This window comes from Aulonocara sp. 'chitande type north' Nkhata Bay, linkage group LG16 (genome assembly GCF_057382095.1).
Source record: "Aulonocara sp. 'chitande type north' Nkhata Bay isolate Kocher_YH1m ecotype deep benthic linkage group LG16, A_spYH_male_GT1.1, whole genome shotgun sequence".
Taxonomy (NCBI): Eukaryota; Metazoa; Chordata; class Actinopteri; order Cichliformes; family Cichlidae; genus Aulonocara; species Aulonocara sp. 'chitande type north' Nkhata Bay.
Window position 1 is genome coordinate 10793606 of NC_141359.1, and position 23354 is coordinate 10816959.

The 23354-nt window shown below is 40.8% G+C and overlaps 1 protein-coding gene across 1 annotated transcript; it reads right to left on the reverse strand.

The window, feature by feature from the left end:
• Positions 1-438: 438 nt before the first annotated feature.
• LOC147311035 (olfactory receptor 6N2-like) lies at positions 439-1519 on the reverse strand. Its single transcript, XM_086267842.1, has one exon. It carries the CDS (start codon positions 1384-1386, stop codon positions 439-441), a length of 948 nt encoding a protein of 315 aa, XP_086123968.1. The 5' UTR covers positions 1387-1519.
• Positions 1520-23354: the final 21835 nt, after the last annotated feature.

Sequence of the window (23354 nt, forward strand, 5' to 3'; positions counted from 1 at the left end):
TACCACCCATTCCTTTAGTGGAAAATCTCTATTACACAGCATATATAAGAACCACCAATAATGTTATAAAAATCCAAAATAAAATATGAAAGTCTGACAAAATTAATCTGATAGTTTATTTGATTACTTATCCTCTTACCTATCTTGGAATTGGTGCACCTTTCATAAAAGAAGGCAATTTATATTTGTATTTAAATACGTCACCAAAAGCTGTTAATGTAAATTAACCATAGGTCTTAAACCCTATTCACATGAGCATTTTACTGAGCATAACAACAGACTTCAATACACTTTAATAATAATATTATGTTCAATTTATTTACAAATACAGATGAACACGGCATGGTTTATTTTTTCCTGTACTTTTCTGAATAATAGTTTGAATTACTTTATTAAATGAAAAGCATTTTCAATTATTACAAAACAAATTGTGGCACCTTAGCATTCAGAGTTAATACATGAAATGATTTTAGCATGATAGAAAAATCTTTTTAGCTGTTTAGAAATTTCCTTCATTTTGAGCCCATAAATGAATGGATTAAGCAATGGATGATAGAGCACTATTTGTAATGTCATTATTAATCGCGCAGTTTTGGGAAAATCTGATTCTACTCGAGCTATGCTTACATCATAGATACTTAAACAGGAGAAGCTAAATAAAACTAACAAATGGGGTAAACAGGTCTCCAAAGCTTTCTTCCTCACGTCTTTACAGCTTTGATAAGTGAGGATAAAAATGTTTGAGTATGTAAAAACTATGAAGAGCATAGGTAATATTACAAGATCTATTAAAGCAACTACTCCAAATACAGTAATTAATCGTGACTTGACACACTGAAGAGTGTAAACTGCATTATTACAAAATATTCCTTTTAAGTTAAAGTTACACAATGTTGCTTCAGCACTCCCAGCTGTTAAGACTGCAATGTGACAAACAGGTACAAGCCATGCTACAGCCAAGAAAATACTCACAATGGTTTTACTCATGATAGTTTGATATTGCAGAGGTTTACAAATAGCCACATATCTGTCATAGGCCATGGCTGCCAAGAGAAAGAACTCTGAACTGCCTAAAGTGTAAAACATAAAAAACTGAAAGAGACAGGCTGAATATGTTGTGACTTGTTTTTCAGATAAAAAGTCAATCAGCAGTTTGGGGTAAACAGTTGTGCTGTAAAGAACACAGTTCAGCAGCAAAGCAGCAATGAAAGTGTACATCGGCTCATGAAGGTTTTTATGAATCCAGATTATGTACACAATAGTAGAATTACTGCAGATTATTAAACTATATAATATAAAGAAAATGAAAAAATAAACATATCTGTACTTGTTAACTTCAACATACCCATCTAGAGTTAAATATGTAGCATTTAACACCTCATCCATTAATACTTTGAAAAAAAATTATAAAACCAGCAGTGTTAATGAAGAATAACAAATAACAAAACAAAACTGCACCAATATGCAACCTATGTTGTCTTTCCTTCATTCATTTACAGGTATTTGAACTTGAAATATATCTTGGAGTACATTCATCAGTCAAATGTGCACAGTGAATCATCTTACTCTGTGAAAGGTTTTATTAGGTTGCTTTGTCCACCAGGGAATTGTACTGTGAAGGTCACAGTAAATCAAAACTGGATTATAGATGGCAGACAGTTGGTGTCGTAAGCCACCGCCTCTGTTCAAAGATGGTCGCTCATAGTGGACATAAATGGCTTCTTTCACTACTCTTTCAAACCATATGTCTTCTCTGTCCAAAAAGAGAAGACACATAGATTTCTGTCTATGTAAGCTGCTACACTTGTTTTTTGACAATCTACCACACATGACTTTAGCATATACCAATGTTAAACATTGGAGTAGTTCTTACAGAACAAAGCATACAGTTAGGGCTGGATCAGGTAATACAACATCCTCCCTTTGTTATGCTGCAGTAGGCCTAGAATCTTGGGGGCTTTCCATAATGCACTTTTCCTTTACTCACCTCTTTTCACTCACTATGTGCTTGTACATCACTCTGCATTTAAAGAGTTATTATTAATCTCTGTCTCTCTTCTACAGAATGACTTTTGTACTGTCTTCCTCCCCTCACCCCAACCGGTAATGGGTAGATGGTTGCCCCTACGTAAGCCTGATTCTTCTTGTTTAAAGGGGGTTTATTTTCTTCCTGTCACCAGGTGCTTGCGCATAGGGGTCACCTGATTGTTTGTGTGTATTGTTGTATTGTATTATCTTTACCTTACAATATAAAGCATTATGGGGCAACTGTTAATATTGGCAAAATCTGAATTAAATGGAAATGAGACGATTCTAGGGAAGTGAGTGACCGCCTGTCAATTCTGAACTCCTTACAGGAACACAGGACAAAGTTCAGATGGGCAAGCAAAAAGTTTTGAAAGTTAACTAGGAAACAGGCAAGGAAAGCAGACTGCACAATGGAAAATGGCAGGACTTAGGAGATTAGAATCAGTAAGTCTATTTGCAGGCAACTATAGTGGTGTAAAAAGTGTTTGGCCCTTCTTGATTTCCCATTTTTTGTATTTTTGTCACACCTAAATATTTCAGGTCATCAAACCAAATGTTAATATTAGACAAAGATAACACAGATAAACAAAAAGGGAAGTTTCCTAAATATAGGTGGCCCCCTTCAAACTCGGGTCTTCTACAAGAGGCCTGGAAGCTTCAGGGTCCTGCACAATATCTTTGCTGTTCCTATGATTGCACTCCTAGGAACAGCATCTGACAGAGATCTCAGATGATGTTCCCAGGATCTGCTGGAGCCGCTCGCCTAGCTTGTGAGTCACTGCATTGAGTGCTCTGATTACTACTGGCACTACTGTTACATTCACCCTCCACATCTTCTTAAACTCTCTGAGCCCTTGGTACTTCTCAAGCTTCTTGTGTTCCTTTTTCCTAATGTTGCTGTCATTTGTTATCATTTCGACTATCACTACGCCTATTTTCTTCTGCTTTTCTACCACCTCTATGTCTGGTTGGTTAGCCATCACCATTTTGTCCGTCTGTATCTGGAAATCCCACAGGATCTTAGCTTGGTCATTCTCCAACACCCCAGGGGGCGTCTCACATTTTGACCTCGGGACTTCGACGTCATATTTGGCACAGATGTTTCTGTTTACTATGCCAGCCACTTTGTTATGGCGGTCCATATATGCCCTGCCCGGCCAAATTACATTTGGCCCGCAGGCCAGAGTTTGACACCTATGTGCTAGATTGTCTCAGGGGCATCTTTACACTTTCTGCATCTGAGGTCTTACCTTGTGCAGTAGACCCCAGCCCGATGGATCTTGTGCTCAGAACTTGTTCTTGTGCTGTCACAGCGGTGTTCTTAGCCCTCAAGCTTTTTTGTCTGGTACTGAAGGGCCAGCATTTCCTAGTCAGGACCAACAATTCAACAGTGATCTTTTACATAAACAGGCAGAGAAGAAACCTGTTATGGTGCATGGGTGTCTCTAAGAGTCACCCATGCTCTGGGCCATCTGAACCTGGGAGTAGAGGGAATGGAGGTTGCACCCTTTGATAGTGGCCCAGATTTGGGATCTTTTTGCCTCCCTCTTCAGGTAGGAGGAGAAGTGATTCATCCATGCACAGATCTGTGGTGTTAGAAATGACTGAAAGAATAATAGGCTCTGTTGGATCAGGGAAATTATTTTACTGCTATTGTTGAATAATTGTCATCAGTACCATTGCATTAATAATATAATCTGGAGTTTATATTGCATTCAGGGGTTAAACAGTGTCTCTTTCAGAAAGACTGAGTTGCAGGCTGACAGGAAGTTGTATGCAGAAGTGAAAGCAGGAAGTTATTTTGAGCAGCAGGCTAAGACGAGGCTTTAACAATGTAACAGATAGCTTTAAGAAGGCTTTAAGGTTTTATGCACACAGGTATTAAATTAACTTTGTATTTCAGGTGCAGTTATAACTATTTTATACATATTGCATATCTGTGCTTATTTGAGTTGATGTTCAGGTTCTTTAAAGGTCTTAAGCTTCATCTAGTGAGAGTGTCTAGATGATCCATGCTGAGGGAAAACTAGAACATAGAAGGAATTGCAATACATGCTTACAAAACACTTATATATCAGATCATTTTATATTAAGGTTTTAGTAGAGGTTCTTGGTTAAAACATTTATTTAGTAGAAGACATACACATAGTCTCAGTGAGCCTCTGTCCTGGTGAAAGGTCAGAAGTGCAACAGGTGAATTGAGAAAGAGCATGTGAGGTCGTGACACACACACATGAGTTAGATTTATTTAGAGGAGAGAGAGGTTACTCATGTCTGGCTGTAACTGCAAAAGTGTCTCGGTAAAAGAGGAACCGTTCCTTGTTGTCTCGGCAAGAAAGAGGAACAAGACAAGAACTGAAAGGTAGACAGGAAGGGCCAGCCATGAAAATAGAAGATGATCTTCTGGGTTAAAAGTCTGATCTATGTATAAAATGTATCTGTGACGCATGAAGGGGCGTCAGTAAATCAAACCCTGATGCTATAAAATATCTGTTCATGCTTTGATTAAGTCGAGGACTACTGGCTGTCTGCGTACAGAGTGTCTTCCCACACGTGTGTTCATTAAAATCATTGTTGGACCAAGATCCTCTGGACCAAGAGTAGTTTGTACTCTCCTTCCTCAATTTTGAACCTTAACATTTGGGGGCTTCGTCCGGTGGTTGAGGAGGGAGAATTGGAGGTTTAGATGGAGAAATTTGGTGGTCTCTGAGGTGGTCTGACGGGCAGACATGAATTCCAGTGGTCGAAGTGAGTGGGCATAAGCCGGCTTATCCAAAAGGTAAGGCACTACCTGTTGAATTATTTCCAAAGTGTGCCAAATTGGACATGATAAAATTTAAGTCTACTCACTGAAGTTACTGGTGGATGTCTGTTTTGATTTTGATGAAAAATCTCATGAGTTGAAGCAGTTAGAGTTCTGCTAAGAAGAAATGAAAGCAGTAAAGTCTGCTAAAGCAGTTAGAGTCTGCCAGGAAAAGTTTAAATACTGGGTTGAAGTCCCAAAGAAATTGAGTTAGAGTCTCAAGTAGTTTGGTAGGGAATTGGTTATTGTGTTGGTTAGAGTCCAAATTTGGTCATAAGAGTGGACCTGAGCGGTCATTTTGTGAGTTGGAGTCTCCATTGACCACTAGGTTGCACCTGCCTCAGTTATACACTTGTTTCGGGTGTTGATTGTTGTTTCAAAGTATTATAAATTATTCTAGAACGGCAGTTCGAGTCTGCTAGGAAGCGCAGAGCCCGGAGGTTACGCTCCCTCCTTGTCGTGGACGCGCGACATTGACCTGTCGGCGAACAGGGTTAGTTCAGTTTGGCTTAACTGTGGGGTACAGGGCATCCTGGAATTAAGCTAGGAGTTAGAGTCTCCTTACCGTTTGGAACGGTACCTGCGCTTTTTTGGTCAGAAGAAGTTGGACTTCGGGCGTGTAACTTTAACCTAAAACTTCAAAGTTTGGGTTGGTTGACGCTTTTAAATTGAGTTAGGGATTTTAGAAATGAGGCCAGAAACAGTTAAAGTCTTGATACTGGTTAATTGGTCGCAAAAAACTCAGGGAGTTTATCCGCTGGGCGGTTATTTTAAATTTGTCTAAATTGTGTAGGCGCTAAAGCTGACAGATCTGACAGTGGTTGTAAATATAAGACGTCGTTGTAATATAGAATAAGAAAATTTGGTGTGAGAGATCTCTGTGTGTCGAGTCAGTAATGCACTGACTGCCTGCTGCTATTTTTAGACGGTGTGTGTGAGTGTGAAAATGCAAATGAGTAAGCAGTGAACTGTTTAAGCCACCGTTGGTTTTACAAATACTGCTGCAAACATTGTTGAGTGTGTGTTTAAAATGCCATTTATGTTTATTAGAGGACTATAAATAAAGTTTTGAGTTGCCGTAGGGGATGTATAGTAATTGACTGAAGTTGGATGTAGATATATAAATATATTGAGTGCACTGTGTATACTTAAGATTAACATATTACTTTCAGTAGTAACTTCTCTCCAGCAATAGTTGCTGGTGTGTTTTATTTTTTCAATTTCTTGTGTGAATGCGGTGACTAGAAGGTTTTGAATGATGAATAAAGGTGTGAGAGGTATTTCTTGGGTGATGTAAAGTAGGATGTTTTAAAGTTTGAAAGTGTTTTTAATTTAAGAGATGCATGAGTGATGTTATAAGAGTTTAGTTTATTTAAAAGGTGTGTGTGTGAGAGGATTATGAAATCATTGTGTGAATGATGCTACATTTTAGATCAAAAGTTAGTAGAATTACAGAGGGTTTGTAGATTGTAAATACAAAATAAGTTTGATTAGCCTGAAGAAACAGCAGAGCAGCTGCGTGCTGTGTGTGTGTAACAGGAAATGGTGTGGGTGACAGGAAGTTTGCATGCCCATATAAGGTGACGAGTGAGCACCCAGAGAGAGAAACAGATGAGTTAAACTCTAGGCAGATAAAGCGAATGGAGGTTTTGAGAAAAGAAATGAAAAGGATATTAATTGTATGTTTTAGTGTGTCAAAACAGATTACAGATAAATAAAGGTGGACTTCTCTCAACCTGGAATTTTGAGTACGGCGCCAAAACCACTAGAGTAGCATAATTGGGAGAAAACAGGCCAGATTTTGGCTTAAAATTTTACAGCTTGACCTCGCACTTGTCCCCATCCTGAGAAGAAGCTCAAAGGACAGTTAATCTCCTGATGAAGACCGACAGAACATCGTGGACTTGAGAAAAATTAATAGCAGGCAAAAGACAGTGCAACTGAAACCACATTGACGACACCAGCAGCAGCATGTAAGGAACCACGAGGTGGAAACATGTACTGTAAATTACAGGCTGGGCAGTTGAACAGTGGGATAATGAACGGTGGTAAAGCACTGGACACTGATTGTCAGATTTGTCTTGCTTGGAGTAATCTTGAAAGGGACGAGTGAAAGGATCAACAGAAAAGAAGAAACCACGTGATGAAACATGCACGGTGGACAGCAGGCTGGTAAGAACAGTGTGACATGACTGTTTAAAGGCACTGAATGTGGTATTTTGCCAGGCTGGGACTTGATCCAAAAGGAAAATACTGAAGAGAAACAGAGAAGAAACAGACTGTGTTTGCTGGAATTCAAGACAACAAAAGGACACTGAGAGAAGAGGACAGTGACCAGTGAGAGGTGAAGCCGGACGAGTTCGACTGTGAGAATACAGGGTGTAATTGGACTGAAAGTGAAGCCTGAACTCATGATGGTTTAGAGATGTCCACCGTCACAAACAAAGAGGTAAACAAGAATAGAAAACACACATAGACAAAGTGTTACATGTGAAATTATTTTTGGAAAGAATCAGAAGTGAGATAATTTTGAATTAAGAAATCAGAGAAAAGATGCATGAATTAAACCTGACTATAACATACAGAGGCAATGAAGAAAGCAGCTTACACTCACTGAACATTAACAAAATACATAGGAAAAGCAATGAAGACCTGCTTACACGTATATACATGACATAAGTTGGGATTTCTGACCAGAGAAAGGGAAACGGGTAGTTTAAGTACTTATGATAATAATGAAAATGTCTCAGTTGTGTTTCTTTAGGGGCTAAACAGACCTGGATCAATTCTCCCATGCAGCGGTCGGAAGAAACCTGTAGGTTAACTTGACTGGACATGCCAAGGCAAGTTTCTGGTTGAATTGTTTACAGCGCCATGTCTCCATAAACCTGACAAGTGGGCCCTAACTTCTGGCTGAGGAGCAGGGACGCGGTTAATAAGGTGGGAGCTTAAAATTTGGGTTAGCAAATTTGGGAAAGAAACTGACGGCTTAAGTGGAGAATTGTGCAGGAGTCTGACACACTGCAAAAGCAACATATGCAAATTCACACACACAAACAGAAAATGCATTAACCTTATAAAGACAAGACAAGCTCATGGAGTTTAATGCATAGACACTGATTAAACCTGGCTAAGAACACAAACATATGCAATGAAGAACAGCTTGCTATTTTGTATGAATGAGTTGGGAATGTTTAAACATATGTTTCTGTTGTTACAGCAACTCATTGAGAGATGACTCAGTATGCAAATTAGTTGGAGTGAGTGGTGACGTAGGAGCTTCCTGTGTGTGTGTGACTGAGGAAGTGACTTTCAGAAGAGGAAGCATAGCAGAGACGAGAAGTGCAGATTGGGGTAGGGAATTTATAGTTTAGTGATTATATGATGTCGTAAGGGGTCTTATGCTGAATTTAAGAGCATAAGGGGGTGATTTTTGTGTGCAAATTGTGTGGTTTTAATGAGACTTTCGGTGTATTGAGGAGGTGAAATTATGTGGTGGCAAAATACTTGTGTGTTTAAGGTTGTTGAGGTTGTTGTGGTAATGGGTTGATTTTGTCAGTTAGGTTTGGGTTGGTGTTTTTGTTTTTAATAGAGGGAGTTTTAGGAAACATGGACATGTCTGGGAGGGGCCCATTATTTTGTAACAGTGCACTTAAAGAAAACCTGTCAGGTGATTTTGTTTTGTTTTTATGAGCTAACAATCAGCTCTATTTTTTCATTTCTGTTTTAAGCAGGCCTGCAACAGTGAATAACGGCGCTGAAAATTCTCGGGAAGAGCAAATATAAGGCGGCTTTCCAGATTACAATTGGCTGAGGAAAAAGCTACCTGGGGACGATTCAGGTCGTAAGTCCCTGTAAAAAGGATTTTATGCGAGTCAATCCAGTCCAAAAGCATAAAGAAATATTTTCCTATGGAAAATAAAAATGACTGAGCTCATTTTGCTGAGGGTGGAGTATCTGATCGTGCGGGAAGCTCCACTATCAGCAAATACATGGTGTGACTGCATGTGAGTGAATGTGTGACTGCATGTGAGTGAGGATGAATTAATGTGGACAAACAATTGTTTTTACCAGAGAAAATTTGTTGACTGGGGTTAGATTATGGGATTATAGTATATTGTTGGGAGAATGCCAAATGTTAAAGGGGAAACATTTTAATGTAACTCAGTTACCATTAATTGAAGAAACACATGACTGATAACTGTTCTGTTTTAAGTTTATTTTTATGACATAGATTGGATCATGAGTGGGGAAAACTGAGCATTTTAAGTTTTGTATAGTATCTTGACACATGAAATGTATCAAGATAAAGGGGGGTTTAGGGTTTAATAATTTAATTGTTTAATAATTTAGGATCATTTCAGGACCTTTTGGGTTTTTGATCATTTGGATATGGTAAAACTGAAACTGTTATTTTTAAGTTAAGGTTAAAGGATTAAAAGTGAACTTGTCACGGTTTGCGGGCCAAGCCGTGTGGAGTTGTAGAAAAGGACCCAAAAGGCGGCAGCTCTGGTGCAGGTGAATATTTATTTACAACGGTGGGCATAAAACTGTACTGGTGGAAAAACAAGAAACCGGAAACCTAAACTGGGTAAGCTAATAACACGAACCAGAAACGAGGATGCAGGGAGGTCCGGGGAAATACACAAGAGACGCAGGGAGACCGAGGGGAAACAACACAGACGAACCAGCAACTACCATAACAGAAGACACAACTTAAATACACCCAGAGAACACAGGGAGATTACACACAGGTGGGGAACACAGGTGACACTGATAAACATAACGAGACAGGGCAGGAGTGAACACAACATTACGCATACTGACGAGAGACTGTCAAAGTAAAACAGGAAGTACACAGAGGTTCAGACAGGAGGAGAGAAAGCACGGGGAGAACACAGACATAACAGGCTGGGGGAAACATGGAATAAACACAAAGAGAGACGAGAGCTCATAAATACACAGAGGGGCACAAGGGGGTAAGAGTCACAAAGGGAAAAAACACTTAGGGAACACCACAACAGGACACCTCAGAAAACCTGGCCTAAATAAGGAGCGAAAATACAAGGAACCAAGAATACTGGGCCAACATGGCCCAGGACCATGACAGAACTGAATCCTGTTTAGAAGATACAATGCCGGTTTTTCAAAGCTGTGAATAAGTCTTAGAGGGAAAATTAGTGAGGGTTGAAGGAGTAGAACAGCTTTGATTTCTTTTTGATTTCTAGAAGTAGTGGTTATAATGTAGGCTTACACATACAGATATTACATAGGAGGTATTTTTAGGATAAAGGGGAGAGCTTATAAATAGAAATGATTTTTATACATATTGCATTTTTGAGATGAGTTATTGAAGTTATTGAAGGATTGCACACGCTTACAGACACAGAGTTAAGAAACACACATGACAGTATTGATTCCAGGCAAAAGGCCCTAAATTCATTTAGCTTTTGACTGAACTTAAAAGAAGGACCAAAGAGGAAGGAAAGCATATATTTTGGTTAAGTCCGATAAATTGGAATTAGAAGGTATTGTTACATTAAAAGGAGCAAAATGAAATAAAAAGGCTATACCAAAATGGGTTATAACATAGGAAATGTGAGGTTTTAAAATGAAGTTAGTGTTAACACACAGGAGTTGTTTCAAGGCAGCAGTTAGCTATGTTGAAATGTATGCAGGAGTAATTGCTTATATGCTTAAACTTAATTGATTAAAGTGGTTGTTTTCTTTTGGAGCTTTTAGTAGAATAGGCGCTTATAATGATTTTCTTGTTAAAAAGGTGACTTAAGATCAGAGTGAAGGCACTTGCAGCAGCGACAGTTTGTGTGTACAGGATGTTGATGATCAAATAAGGGAAAATAGAGCAAGCAACCGGACGTGAAAGCAGCGCTTTAAGAGTTTTAAAGTGATGAGGAACGTTGAAGAATATACATAGATACAAGTCAATAAGTTAAGAGCATAATTAGGATCATGCTTTTGATTAAAGAGTCCCAAATAGGATAAGTTAGGGAGATGCAGGAAAAGGTGTTTTGTTTCCTTTGCAGAAGATCGATCTCGGCGACCACAGGAGGGGCAAGGATCCTGGAGATCTCGAGGCCTGCTCAACCACCAGAGAGGGTCTGAGCGAAGACACAATGTATTGCGACCTCTGGTGTTCCAGAGGTCGAGAGAGGGAGTGTGGATCAGGGAAATTATTTTACTGCTATTGTTGAATAATTGTCATCAGTACCATTGCATTAATAATATAATCTGGAGTTTATATTGCATTCAGGGGTTAAACAGTGTCTCTTTCAGAAAGACTGAGTTGCAGGCTGACAGGAAGTTGTATGCAGAAGTGAAAGCAGGAAGTTATTTTGAGCAGCAGGCTAAGACGAGGCTTTAACAATGTAACAGATAGCTTTAAGAAGGCTTTAAGGTTTTATGCACACAGGTATTAAATTAACTTTGTATTTCAGGTGCAGTTATAACTATTTTATACATATTGCATATCTGTGCTTATTTGAGTTGATGTTCAGGTTCTTTAAAGGTCTTAAGCTTCATCTAGTGAGAGTGTCTAGATGATCCATGCTGAGGGAAAACTAGAACATAGAAGGAATTGCAATACATGCTTACAAAACACTTATATATCAGATCATTTTATATTAAGGTTTTAGTAGAGGTTCTTGGTTAAAACATTTATTTAGTAGAAGACATACACATAGTCTCAGTGAGCCTCTGTCCTGGTGAAAGGTCAGAAGTGCAACAGGTGAATTGAGAAAGAGCATGTGAGGTCGTGACACACACACATGAGTTAGATTTATTTAGAGGAGAGAGAGGTTACTCATGTCTGGCTGTAACTGCAAAAGTGTCTCGGTAAAAGAGGAACCGTTCCTTGTTGTCTCGGCAAGAAAGAGGAACAAGACAAGAACTGAAAGGTAGACAGGAAGGGCCAGCCATGAAAATAGAAGATGATCTTCTGGGTTAAAAGTCTGATCTATGTATAAAATGTATCTGTGACGCATGAAGGGGCGTCAGTAAATCAAACCCTGATGCTATAAAATATCTGTTCATGCTTTGATTAAGTCGAGGACTACTGGCTGTCTGCGTACAGAGTGTCTTCCCACACGTGTGTTCATTAAAATCATTGTTGGACCAAGATCCTCTGGACCAAGAGTAGTTTGTACTCTCCTTCCTCAATTTTGAACCTTAACAGGGCATCTTTACACTTTCTGCATCTGAGGTCTTACCTTGTGCAGTAGACCCCAGCCCGATGGATCTTGTGCTCAGAACTTGTTCTTGTGCTGCCACAGCGGTGTTCTTAGCCCTCAAGCTTTTTTGTCTGGTACTGAAGGGCCAGCATTTCCTAGTCAGGACCAACAATTCAACAGTGATCTTTTACATAAACAGGCAGAGAAGAAACCTGTTATGGTGCATGGGTGTCTCTAAGAGTCACCCATGCTCTGGGCCATCTGAACCTGGGAGTAGAGGGAATGGAGGTTGCACCCTTTGATAGTGGCCCAGATTTGGGATCTTTTTGCCTCCCTCTTCAGGTAGGAGGAGAAGTGATTCATCCATGCACAGATCTGTGGTGTTAGAAATGACTGAAAGAATAATAGGCTCTGTTTTGAGTTTTGTTCAAAAGTTATGCAAAAGTTATGCAGGCTTGTTGTGCAAACAAGCCTGCATAACTTAATAAATATGGAATTTGAAAAATAACAAACCTAAAAAGAAACACTAGGTACGAGATACATGAGTACCTATGATACGGTGATACTTTTGGTAAACAACCATTTGACTAACATGTCTGTCTCACCTGGCTCTTGTTCCCTCTCTGTTCTGTCCTCGTTCTCCATCTCCCTCTCTCTCCCTCTCTGTTCCTCTCTCTCCCTCTTTGTGCTGACAATCAAGCCAAACACCAACATCATTGAAACCAGATATTTACAAACTCTTCAGATAAAAACACAAACACTTTTTTAATTGTAACATAAAATCAGGCTAAATGTTTATTTTTTTTAGGTTGATAAATATAAAAAGCACATTTGTTAACTTTAAGAGTAAAGAGAGAAACTATCTGTATTTCTTAATTGTAAATGGCACCAAATTGTATTCAAAATTGAGCCACACTTATGGAGCTCCACAGTTCTTTCCCTGGTGTTTTGGTTGATATCTCTTGATTTTCCTATGTCAAAGAAACAGGCTCTGTGTTTTGCCTTATATGCATCCACGGGTGTGCCACCAGTTTACTCACATGGACTCTACTAACCTATCAGAAGCTTCTTCAGCTCAGAATGGAATCGTCTGGAGTTTTCTTATTAATTAACAATAAACTTAGTGTATACTCCTAAATTTGATGAAAGTGATAAAAAACATAGACAGCTCTCTTTATTCTGACATGTAACTAATTCAAAAGATATTTCAATATTTATTTATCCAAAACAAAACAAGTTTACTCTAAATTGATGTTGTACAGTAAAAAAATGTTCTTGTTTTATGTTTTCCATAAAGTGTATGTAAATATCTGGTTTCAACTGTGAATATCCTGCTGTGTATTGAAATTCCTCTTGTTTTGCATAGAAATATACTGAACAACATACAAAGCATAATATATAAAATAACATCTACCTGAGTGTTTTCTTTGAAAGAAGCCCCTTATGTCCATTCTTGTATTCTGAAACCAATTTATTTAGCCGTGGAGGGTAACAACTGAAAATATGAAATAAACACAAATGTAAGCTAAGACTCTCTAAAGAAACAACATTGTTGTTGTTCGGCTTTTCATTTCGCCATTTGTTGATTCACTTGAAGAACAAGTAATGTAATATGGGTCAAGTGATCAGTTTGATATCAATCTTTCGTGATACACTGTCATATTTACATTGTTTGTACAGTATGAATGATTTGCTTTGGTACCTGGTCAAACTTCAGTTCTCCTCTGTCTGCCTGGCTCCACTTCTCCAACAGCAAACTCGCAGGCAGCAGCTCCCCACAACCGAGATGACAGACCTTGCCGACCGTACATACAATACACAAACATCACATTGGGGAGACAGGTCAGGCTAGGTAGCAAGGAAAAAAACATCAAAATGCGTAACACAAAAGGATAATACAGGAATGCACAGATATTAACACACCATAGCACAATAAACACAGACAAGCAACACGGGAAAGTGTTCCAGTGTGTACATCTGATCTGGGACCGCTGCAATCTTCGACTGCGCCTCCAGCTGACCCGATGTCCACATCAGAGGGGAGGTAAGCGTTGGAGGTGGCGTTGGATCCGGGGTAGGGAGGGTGATGTGTCAGCGAGTGCTTATCAGTATCAGTATATGTATGTGTGTGCGTGTCCATAGTTCAGCTGAGACCGCGTCCTTCGCCCTGCCAGGCCCTGCCAGGCCCTGCCAGTGTGCACTATGTGCTTCAAATATTGTGTGTAGTTTTTGTTTTATACAGTTGTCAGCCAGGCATCTATGAAAAAATTACACTCCAAAAGACCCTGAGCTTCTGAAAAAACAACCCGGGCTTAAGCCCAGTAAGCCACCCCGCCACTGGTTAGCACATGTGATAACTTTGACTTCAGAAGGTAAAACTTGTTCAAAATCTGTGCTTGAATCACATCTTGTTTATTTAAAATCCATTATACTAGTTTACACCATAGTCAGGTACGCTTTGAAGGCTACTCTTTAAATCTCCTATTTCTGATAATTAATACCAAACTTTTTAATACAAGGCAAGTTTAATTGCTCTCTTAGGCCAAAAGACAAAATGGCTTGTTGACCACTTTATCCTTTTGACAGTTACGTCTGTGATAGTTACAACTTAGTGACACATTGTGGAGGCCATTGAAATAATAAATTCTCTCCTTCTCTCTCTTCTCTCTGGTGTGAAGACCCAAAGGTACTGGATGTTTGTTGTGATATACTACATTAGATCAGGTTCACGGATCCTGCTAATGACAGTGATACATGGGAAAACATCCCAAAAGTCCTTCATAGTAGCTACTGTGAGATAATTAGTTGTTTAGAGACTGGCTGTAGTCAGGCCACTCCTCTGAGGCTTGGCCTGTTGTTTTACACAGTGCAGGTGGGATGCAAGCTCACTAATGATACTCATTACAGTAACCTTATATCACCTATGGACTGTCAACTTAATTTCTGTCACCTAATCCTGAAGTAAAATTGCATAAACATACAGTTGGAACTTACTTTTTTCTTCTAAGACCACACACACACACACACACACACACACACACACACACACACACACACACACACACAAAATCTGGACTTCCCGGGTACCACTAGAGGGAGCCCAAGTACCACCACTGGTACACTTACCACAGTTTGCGAATCACTGGGTTAGGGTAAGTTGCGAAAGAAAGCAATATGTCAATGAGATGTCTCCACGAGGACAGCAAACCGGACTGTTGGGTGTGAGTGTATAAAGGAAATGACTTTCTTGATATACAACAGGTTCATTCTCTGATTTAATGTAAATGTGAGTGATAGAAAAAAGTCGAAATTGGATAAAATGACAAGTTATTGTACAATGTATAGTAATCTTTTGTTCATTTATATGTGTGTAAAACATATGGTGAGCAAGAACTGGATAACTAGGGTGAATGAACAGAAACTGGGATACATTTTAACAGTTCATATTGGTTTCAATTCAATGTTTTTTATACAAATCCCAACGACCGTTGCCTGAGTGTGAAGACAGAAACCCAACAATCATATGAGCCGCTATAAGCGAGCACTTTGGCAACAGTGGGAAGGAAAAACTCCCTTTTAACATGAAGAAACCTCCAGCAAAACTAGGCTCAGAGAGGTGCGGCCACCTGTTGCAACCAGTGGGGGTGAGATGAGGAAGATAGGTCAAAAGCCATGCTGAAGAGAGCCAGAGATTAATAAGATGTAATGATTCAATGCAGAGAGATCTAGCTATCTACACACAGTGAGTGAAAAAAATGACTGAACAAGAAATACTCAATGCATCATCCTCCAGCTGCCTACACCTATTCCAGCATAACCAAGGGACAATTCAGGGTCACCTGATCCATCCCCAACTATATGCTTTAGCAAAAAGAAAAGTTTTAAGACTAATCTTAAAAGTTGGGATAATGTCTGTCCCCAAAATCCAAACTGGAAGCTGGTTCCATAGAAGAGGAGCCTGAAAACAGAAGGCTCTGCCTCCCATTCTACTTTATAATACTCTGGGAAAAAGAAGCCTGCAGTGCAAGAGCAAAGTGCTCTAATGGGGTGATATGGTACTATAAAGTCATTAAAACATGATGGGAACTGATTATTCAAGACCTTGTATATGAGGAGTAGGATTTTGAATTCAATTCTGGAATTAACGGGAAGCCAGTGAAGGGAAGGCAGTATAAGGGTGCGTTCACACCGAACGCGATAGACACGACTAAAAAGCGCCAGAAGCCCCAAGCTGGTCACGTTCACATTCGCACCTCGAAGCGCGTCCAACGCAAACTGGTCGCACTTAAAAATATGCAATTTTCACACGCGTGAAGCGGAAATTATTCTTATTACGGAGACGTGGCTTCACCCGCTGATTCCCGACGCTGCAGTCGAGTTAGCAGGCCGCACGCTACACCGGCATGACAGAAACAGCAACTCAGGTAAAAGCAGAGGAGGGGGGCTATGTGTTTACGTGCATAACGAGTGGTGTTGTAACAGCAGGATCATTCACACACACTGTTCTCCTGATTTGGAGGTTCTGGCAGTCTCGTGCAGACCTTTTTACATCCCGAGGAAGTTTACAGTAGTTATTGTGATAGCTGTTTATATACCGCCGGATGCTAACGTTAGCACGGCTCTCAGCCTCTTGCTCAACACCATAAACAAACAACAGCTTGCCCACCCCGATTGGGTTTTTATTGTCGCCGGCGACTTTAACAAAGCGTGCCTAAAGACTGTGCTTCCTAAATTTGTCCAGTTCGTGGACTTTGCTATGAGAGGAGAACACACTTTGGACCATGTCTATTCAAACATCAGGCATGCTTTCAGAGCGACACCCCTCCCCCACCTGGCTGGATCTGACCACCTCTGCATGTCCCTCACCCCCACCTACACCCCCCTGCTGAGAAAAACAAAGCCCCAGACAAAGACAATAAAAACCTGGCCTGAAGGAGCCCTTTCTCAACTGCAGGACTGCTTCTCAACAACTGTATGGGATTTATTCTCCAGCCACAACCTCCAGGAGTACACGGACACTGTACTCTCGTACATCAGGAACTGTGTTGACAATGTCACCGTCAACAAAAGGGTCAGGGTGTTTCCAAATCAAAAACCCTGGATGAATAGCGAAGTGCAATCCCTCCTAAAAAGCCGCAACACTGCCTTCAAGTCAGGGGACAGGGCTGCGTATAGGGCGGCCAGGGCAGACCTGAGTAGAGGCATCAGGAAAGCTAAGGCTGCCTATAGGAAGAGGATTGAAGATCACTTTGCTGACAACGACCCCAGAAAAATGTGGCAGGGGATCAATCACATTACCAACTACAGAAGCAATAACCAGGCAACATCTAGGACTGATGCCTCACTGGCTGAGGATCTAAACCGTTTCTTCGCCCGCTTTGAGACGACCAAGCCCTCAGCTGCCACACCACTTCCACCCGCCCCCAGCACTGGCACACTAACACTTAGGGAGCACCAAGTGAGGTGTGTTCTAAGGTCAGTGAATCCCAGGAAGGCGGCAGGTCCTGATGGAATACATGGAAAGGTTCTCAGAGCATGTGCTGACGAACTGACCGGAGTCTTCACTAAAATCTTCAACCTTTCCTTGTCATCAAACACCGTCCCGCCCTGCCTCAAAACCTCCACCATCATCCCCATCGCCAAGAAGACAGCCGTGGCCAGCCCAAATGACTACAGGCCTGTTGCACTTACGCCTGTAGTGATGAAGTGCTTTGAGAGACTGGTCTGTCAGCACATCAGGGCCGGTCTGCCTCCCACTCTGGACCCCCACCAATTTGCCTACAGGACAAATCGTTCCACCGAGGACGCTATCACCATAGCGCTCCACACTGCGCTGAGTCACCTGGAGCACCGAGGAAGCTATGTGAGAATGCTCTTTCTGGACTTCAGCTCAGCATTCAATCATATCATCCCGGAGATCCTGGTCCAGAAACTGTCTCACCTGGGACTCTCCACCCCCATCTGCCTCTGGATCAAGGACTTCCTGACAAATAGACCACAGTCTGTCAGACTCGGCCCCCACCGGTCCAGCACCATCACACTCAGCACCGGGTCTCCACAAGGATGTGTTTTGAGTCCCCTCCTGTTTACGCTCTACACATCCGACTGCTCCCCTACCCATCTCTCAAACACCATCATAAAGTTCGCGGATGACACCACAGTGGTTGGACTCATCTCAAGGGGGGATGAGTCGGACTACAGAGATGAGGTCAACAGACTGACTGAGTGGTGTTCAGTTAACAACCTCCAACTGAACACCACGAAAACTAAAGAACTTATCTTGGACTTCAGGAAGGGCAGAGCAGACCCGGCCCCACTTTACATTCACGGGAGCTGTGTGGAGAGGGTACACTCCATGAGGTTTCTGGGCGTGCAGATATCTGATGACCTCTCCTGGACTGCAAATTCTACAGCGGTGGTTAAAAAGGCCCAGCAGCGTCTCCACTTTCTGAGAGTGCTCAGGAGGAACAACCTGGAGGAGAGGCTGCTGGTGACATTTTACAGAGCCACCATAGAGAGCATCCTAACGTACGGCATAACAACATGGTATGCAGGGTGCTCAGCTGCAGACAGGAAAGTACTGCAGAGGGTCATCAACACAGCCCAGAAGATCACTGGCTGCTCTCTGCCCAGCCTGGAGGTCACTGCAAACTCTCGGTACCTCAGCAGGACCACTCTCACCCCAGCAACCAACTGTTTGAACTATTACCGTCAGGCCGACGGTACAGGTCACATAAAACCAGGACAAACAGATTCAGGGATAGCTTCTTTCCCAGAGCTATCACCGTAGTAAATAAGCACAAAAACAATTGAACCTATTCCATACCGTCACTGTCATTATATTATGCTGCTATTCATACTGTCATTATATTAATGCTGCTATCCTGTATATATTGTACATACTATTGTTTGAGTACTTACGATTGTTTTTTTTGTACTTTTTATATTTTACATTTATATTTATTATTGAAACTTGCACCAAGGGAGTGACACTCCAATTTCGTTGTACTCTGTACAATGACAATAAAGGCTATTCTATTCTATTCTATTCTAAATGTGGGAGGAAGTAGTGCCAGATGGTATGTTTGCAAGATGGCAGCTGTTGATCTAGTGTTTGAAGAGAGAGTCTCCCTTCTCTATTAACTGTAGAGAGCAGAGCAGCGGTGTAAAGGACGTCCTCGCCATACCTGGGACCATCAGGTCCTCCAGAAGCGTGAGCAGTTTGGTGAGTTTCACCATTTGCTTCAGGAGCTCTGTCTGGATGATGGCCGCTTTCAGCGGTACCACTGTCTTACCCTTGCCCAATTTGAGGAGCTGCTGTCCCGCGTCAGGCCTGGACACCAACTACAGGTGCTCAATCCCACCTGCAGAGCGCCTGTCCATATGCCTGGTAAAAGTGTTTAATACAGTAGTCCTTTATTGATACCTATGCTAATATATGTTAAACTATCAGTTTATACACTGATAACATGGATATGGTGTGCTATCTGTGAATGTCGTCGGTGTTTACTGTTAGCAAACTGTGGTATGGAGATGACTGTTTATAATATTTCTAGTGATACTCGAAAGGTCCTGATGGTGAGGGAGAAGTTCATGGCCCACTTCTCGGCATAGGGAGCAGTGTCTTGGCAGCCAAAAGAATATCCTATTTGACGTCCCAGTGACTTCCCCAGAACGGCTCTTTTAAGAGCAACCCACAAACCTCTAAAGTGCATTCCTGCCTTTTTAAAATTTACTTAATAAATGGAGCTTGCCTCCAAAATAAACTAACCTCTCTTTATTGTCTTAAATAATTGGTCTTCACTATGTTCCTATATAGTTGTATATTTTTTCATTAGTATACTATGAAAAAAATTCTACATGTGTCAAGTTGTGTGTTAATATTTTGCTGTGTAGTAGAACTGATACAATAGTTATTAAAAAAGAATTATTTGAAATAATATTAGAATAGAATAGAATTCAACTTTATTGTCATTGCACATGTTACAGGTACAAGGCAACGAAATGCAGTTTGCATCCATCCAGAAGTGCTTTAGCCATGATATAGATATATTACAAATATATATTAGCAAAAATATAGATATGTAAGTATATTACAGAAATGGGTCTATTATGGTATGTTATAATGTACACGGTATGAAGGTATGTTATGAATATGCTATAACTATAAGTATGTACAGGCTGTAGTGAGTACAAGTAGAGCAGGGTGATATGAAAGACATTCATTCATTCATTCATTCATTAATTCATTCATATGGCCAAAAAAATATATCACGATATATATTTGAAAATTTGCGATATTGATATAACTGACAATATAATTTCTGCGAGACAAAATACGACTCCACAACTTTACTAGCACAAAAAAAACCCCCATCCATTTATTTTCAGTTAAATAAGCAGCTGTTTTTTATGTGCATTAAAACCATATAAACATTTAACAGTGCAAATTTCTTGCTGAAAGTTTAACCAAAAGGCATTTCCAGTAGAAATGGGCTGACATATCCTCAGCATAACCATGTATGTAATATCCACTGAAGTTCAAAAGAGGCGCTTTGCAACCTTAAACTGCAGTGTGCCAAATAAAAAAGTCAAATACATATTTTTCGGACCATAAGGTACACGGGATTATAAGGCACATTAGGCGAAACAAAGCAGTCAGATAAATCAAACTTTATTCAACTCATTCTTCTTGCTTCCTCCACTTCTGTACCATTGATTCATTTATGTTGTATTCTATCACAGCTGCTCCATTCCCATGTTGTTGCAGTATATTAATGACTAACCTCGTACTGTGGATGGATTATCTCAGTTGTTCTCCTGACTGAAGTTGGTCCGCTTACAGCATCCTGCCATGCAATTGCATGTGTCTCTAACCGTCAGGAAGCTTCATGTTAACTTTTATCGAGTGGAAAAATGTTAGCGTTCATCCTCCAGCTTCGCTGTTTATATTATGCTAACATAGCTGTGTCGCTAGCGATACGTAGCACATCATTATATACCAGTTAGCCCAACTTCAGTAACCATACAAACGTCTGCTGCTGTTTATTTTCCTGTCTTCATTTATGTTGGAAGTGATAGGAAAGCTAATGTTTGAATTTTTTCAGAATTCTCTCAGTCAGAACATGGTATATCATGCTTAGGTAACTGGCGAAACTAGCGAGCTACCTTCCGCTAATTTCCTGCTAGCTTCTAACTCCGTTAAATGTAATAAATTCTGTTTTCATGGATGCCTGTATGTTAAACTTCATAGTTACACCTGGTAAAGCAGCAATGCTGATCGAAAGAATTTAGACAGTTTTTAACTGTCAGTGATGCTGCAGTGATCGTTTAACTTTGGGACCTGAAAGGACGGGGTTTAGAACCCCGATTACACCCAGATTAACGAGCACCTTAGTCCGACAAATACGGCAATAACGATGCATGTTCTACAAAAAAATTTACTTTTCTGTGTATCTGACGGACAAACACCACACAAGTGAAGTTGCACCATTTTTAAAAAATAGTTCTGGTTCATCCGTTTCACTCAAAAATCCACTTTCCCCCTTCTCATTCTCCGTTGCCTCTTTTGGCTTTTTCAGCCATGTGCATATGAAAACTAAGGGACTGCGCATGCGCGTTTTTGTCATGGCTGGGTCTGTGACCCAGCATTTTGAGTTCATTATATATTGTGTATTGTCATTTATTATTTGGGTTAAGCTCATCCACCTCTCTTAAACCCCTAAGTTGTTCAGCCTTAGTTCTGTTTAGTGGATCTCCTCATTTCCCCTTCCCCTGGATCTTAGTCTCATTTGCCCTTTGTGTTCCACGTCTCGTGTTGTCAAGCCCATGTTGTCTGGTCTGTCTCATCATGTTTCCTGTTTTATTTTGAAAGAGTCCTCTGTTCTTTGTTCATTGCATTTAGTTTTCACTTCCCCTGTCCTGTCATTAGGTTATGTGTGTCAGCTGTGTCCTCATATGTCTCCACTTCCTCTGATCACCTCATTTAGTCCTCAGTCTTGCTGTGTTCAGTGTCGCGTCGTCTGTGTTATCTCCCCTACCCCTTGTCACAGTTTCCCAATGATAGTAAGTCATAGTTTTTATGTTGTTTAGTCATAGTCTAAATCTCAGTAGAGTCATAGTTTCCCAGTTTATGTTCAGGTTTTCCCTCAGTTACTTTGTTGTTGTTGTTTTTTCCATGAGTTTTCGGCCCTAAATAAAGGCTCGCTTTTTGTTAAGTCCAGTTTTGTGTCCTCGCCTCTGTCTCCTCTTGGGTCCTCTACTCACTCCACATGGTCTACCCCGGCAGTCCGTGAAAGTTTTACCCATATCCTATCGCGATATTTCATTTTCTTATTGTTGCCTAACATTGTATCGGTATTACCGTGAACGGTATAATATGGCCTAGCCCTAAGTACAAGCTAAGTACAGGCTATGAACAGGATATAAATATGAAAAAACTATACACAAATATGAAATTTAAAAAAAAACTATACAGAAATATGAGATATACAGCTATACAGAAATGTGAACTGTGCAAGTTATAAGCAGTTGTAGAATTAAAAATTATCGTATTATACAGAATGATTATTTATACAGAATTATACAGTAGTGCAGTTAAGATGAGTGAGATATGTGGATAATTTCTACAAAGGCTATATAAAGTGCTAGTGGTTGAGAGTGGTGGTTCAGTCCATGTTATTATTGTGTGTATGAGGGTACAGTTGTCCATTGTGTGTGTAGGTGGTTGTGGGTGTGTGTATGTCCAGTCCATGTGTTTAATGTGGGCCTGATGTCAGGAGGCAGAGTTCAGGAGTCTGACAGCTGTGGGGAAGAAGCTGTTTCGGTACCTGGTGGTCTTAGTCCGGAGGCTCCTGTAGCGCCTCCCAGAGGGCAGGAGGGTGAAGAGTCCTTGTGATGGGTGACTGGGGTCTCTGATGATTTTCCCAGCCCTTTTCAGACACCACTTCCTGTAGATGTCCTTTATGGCAGGAAGTGGTGCTCTGGCGATGCGCTGGGCAGTTTTCACTACCCTCTGCAACGCCTTCCGGTCCGAGGCAGAGCAGTTCCCGTACCAGACTGTTATACAGTTGGTCAGGATGCTTTCGATGGTGCAGCGATAGAAGTTCTCCAGGATGTCTGAGGACAGGTGGTTCTTCCTCAGAGTCCTCAAGAAGAATAGGCGCTGGTGAGCCTTCTTGACCAGCTTGGAGCAGTTGGTCGTCCAGGTGAGATCCTCGGAGATGTGGACTCCCAGGAACTTGAAGCTGCTCACACGCTCCACAGCCATCCCCTTAATGTAGATGGGTGGATGTGGGTCAGCATTCCTCCTGTAGTCCACGATGAGCTCCTTGGTC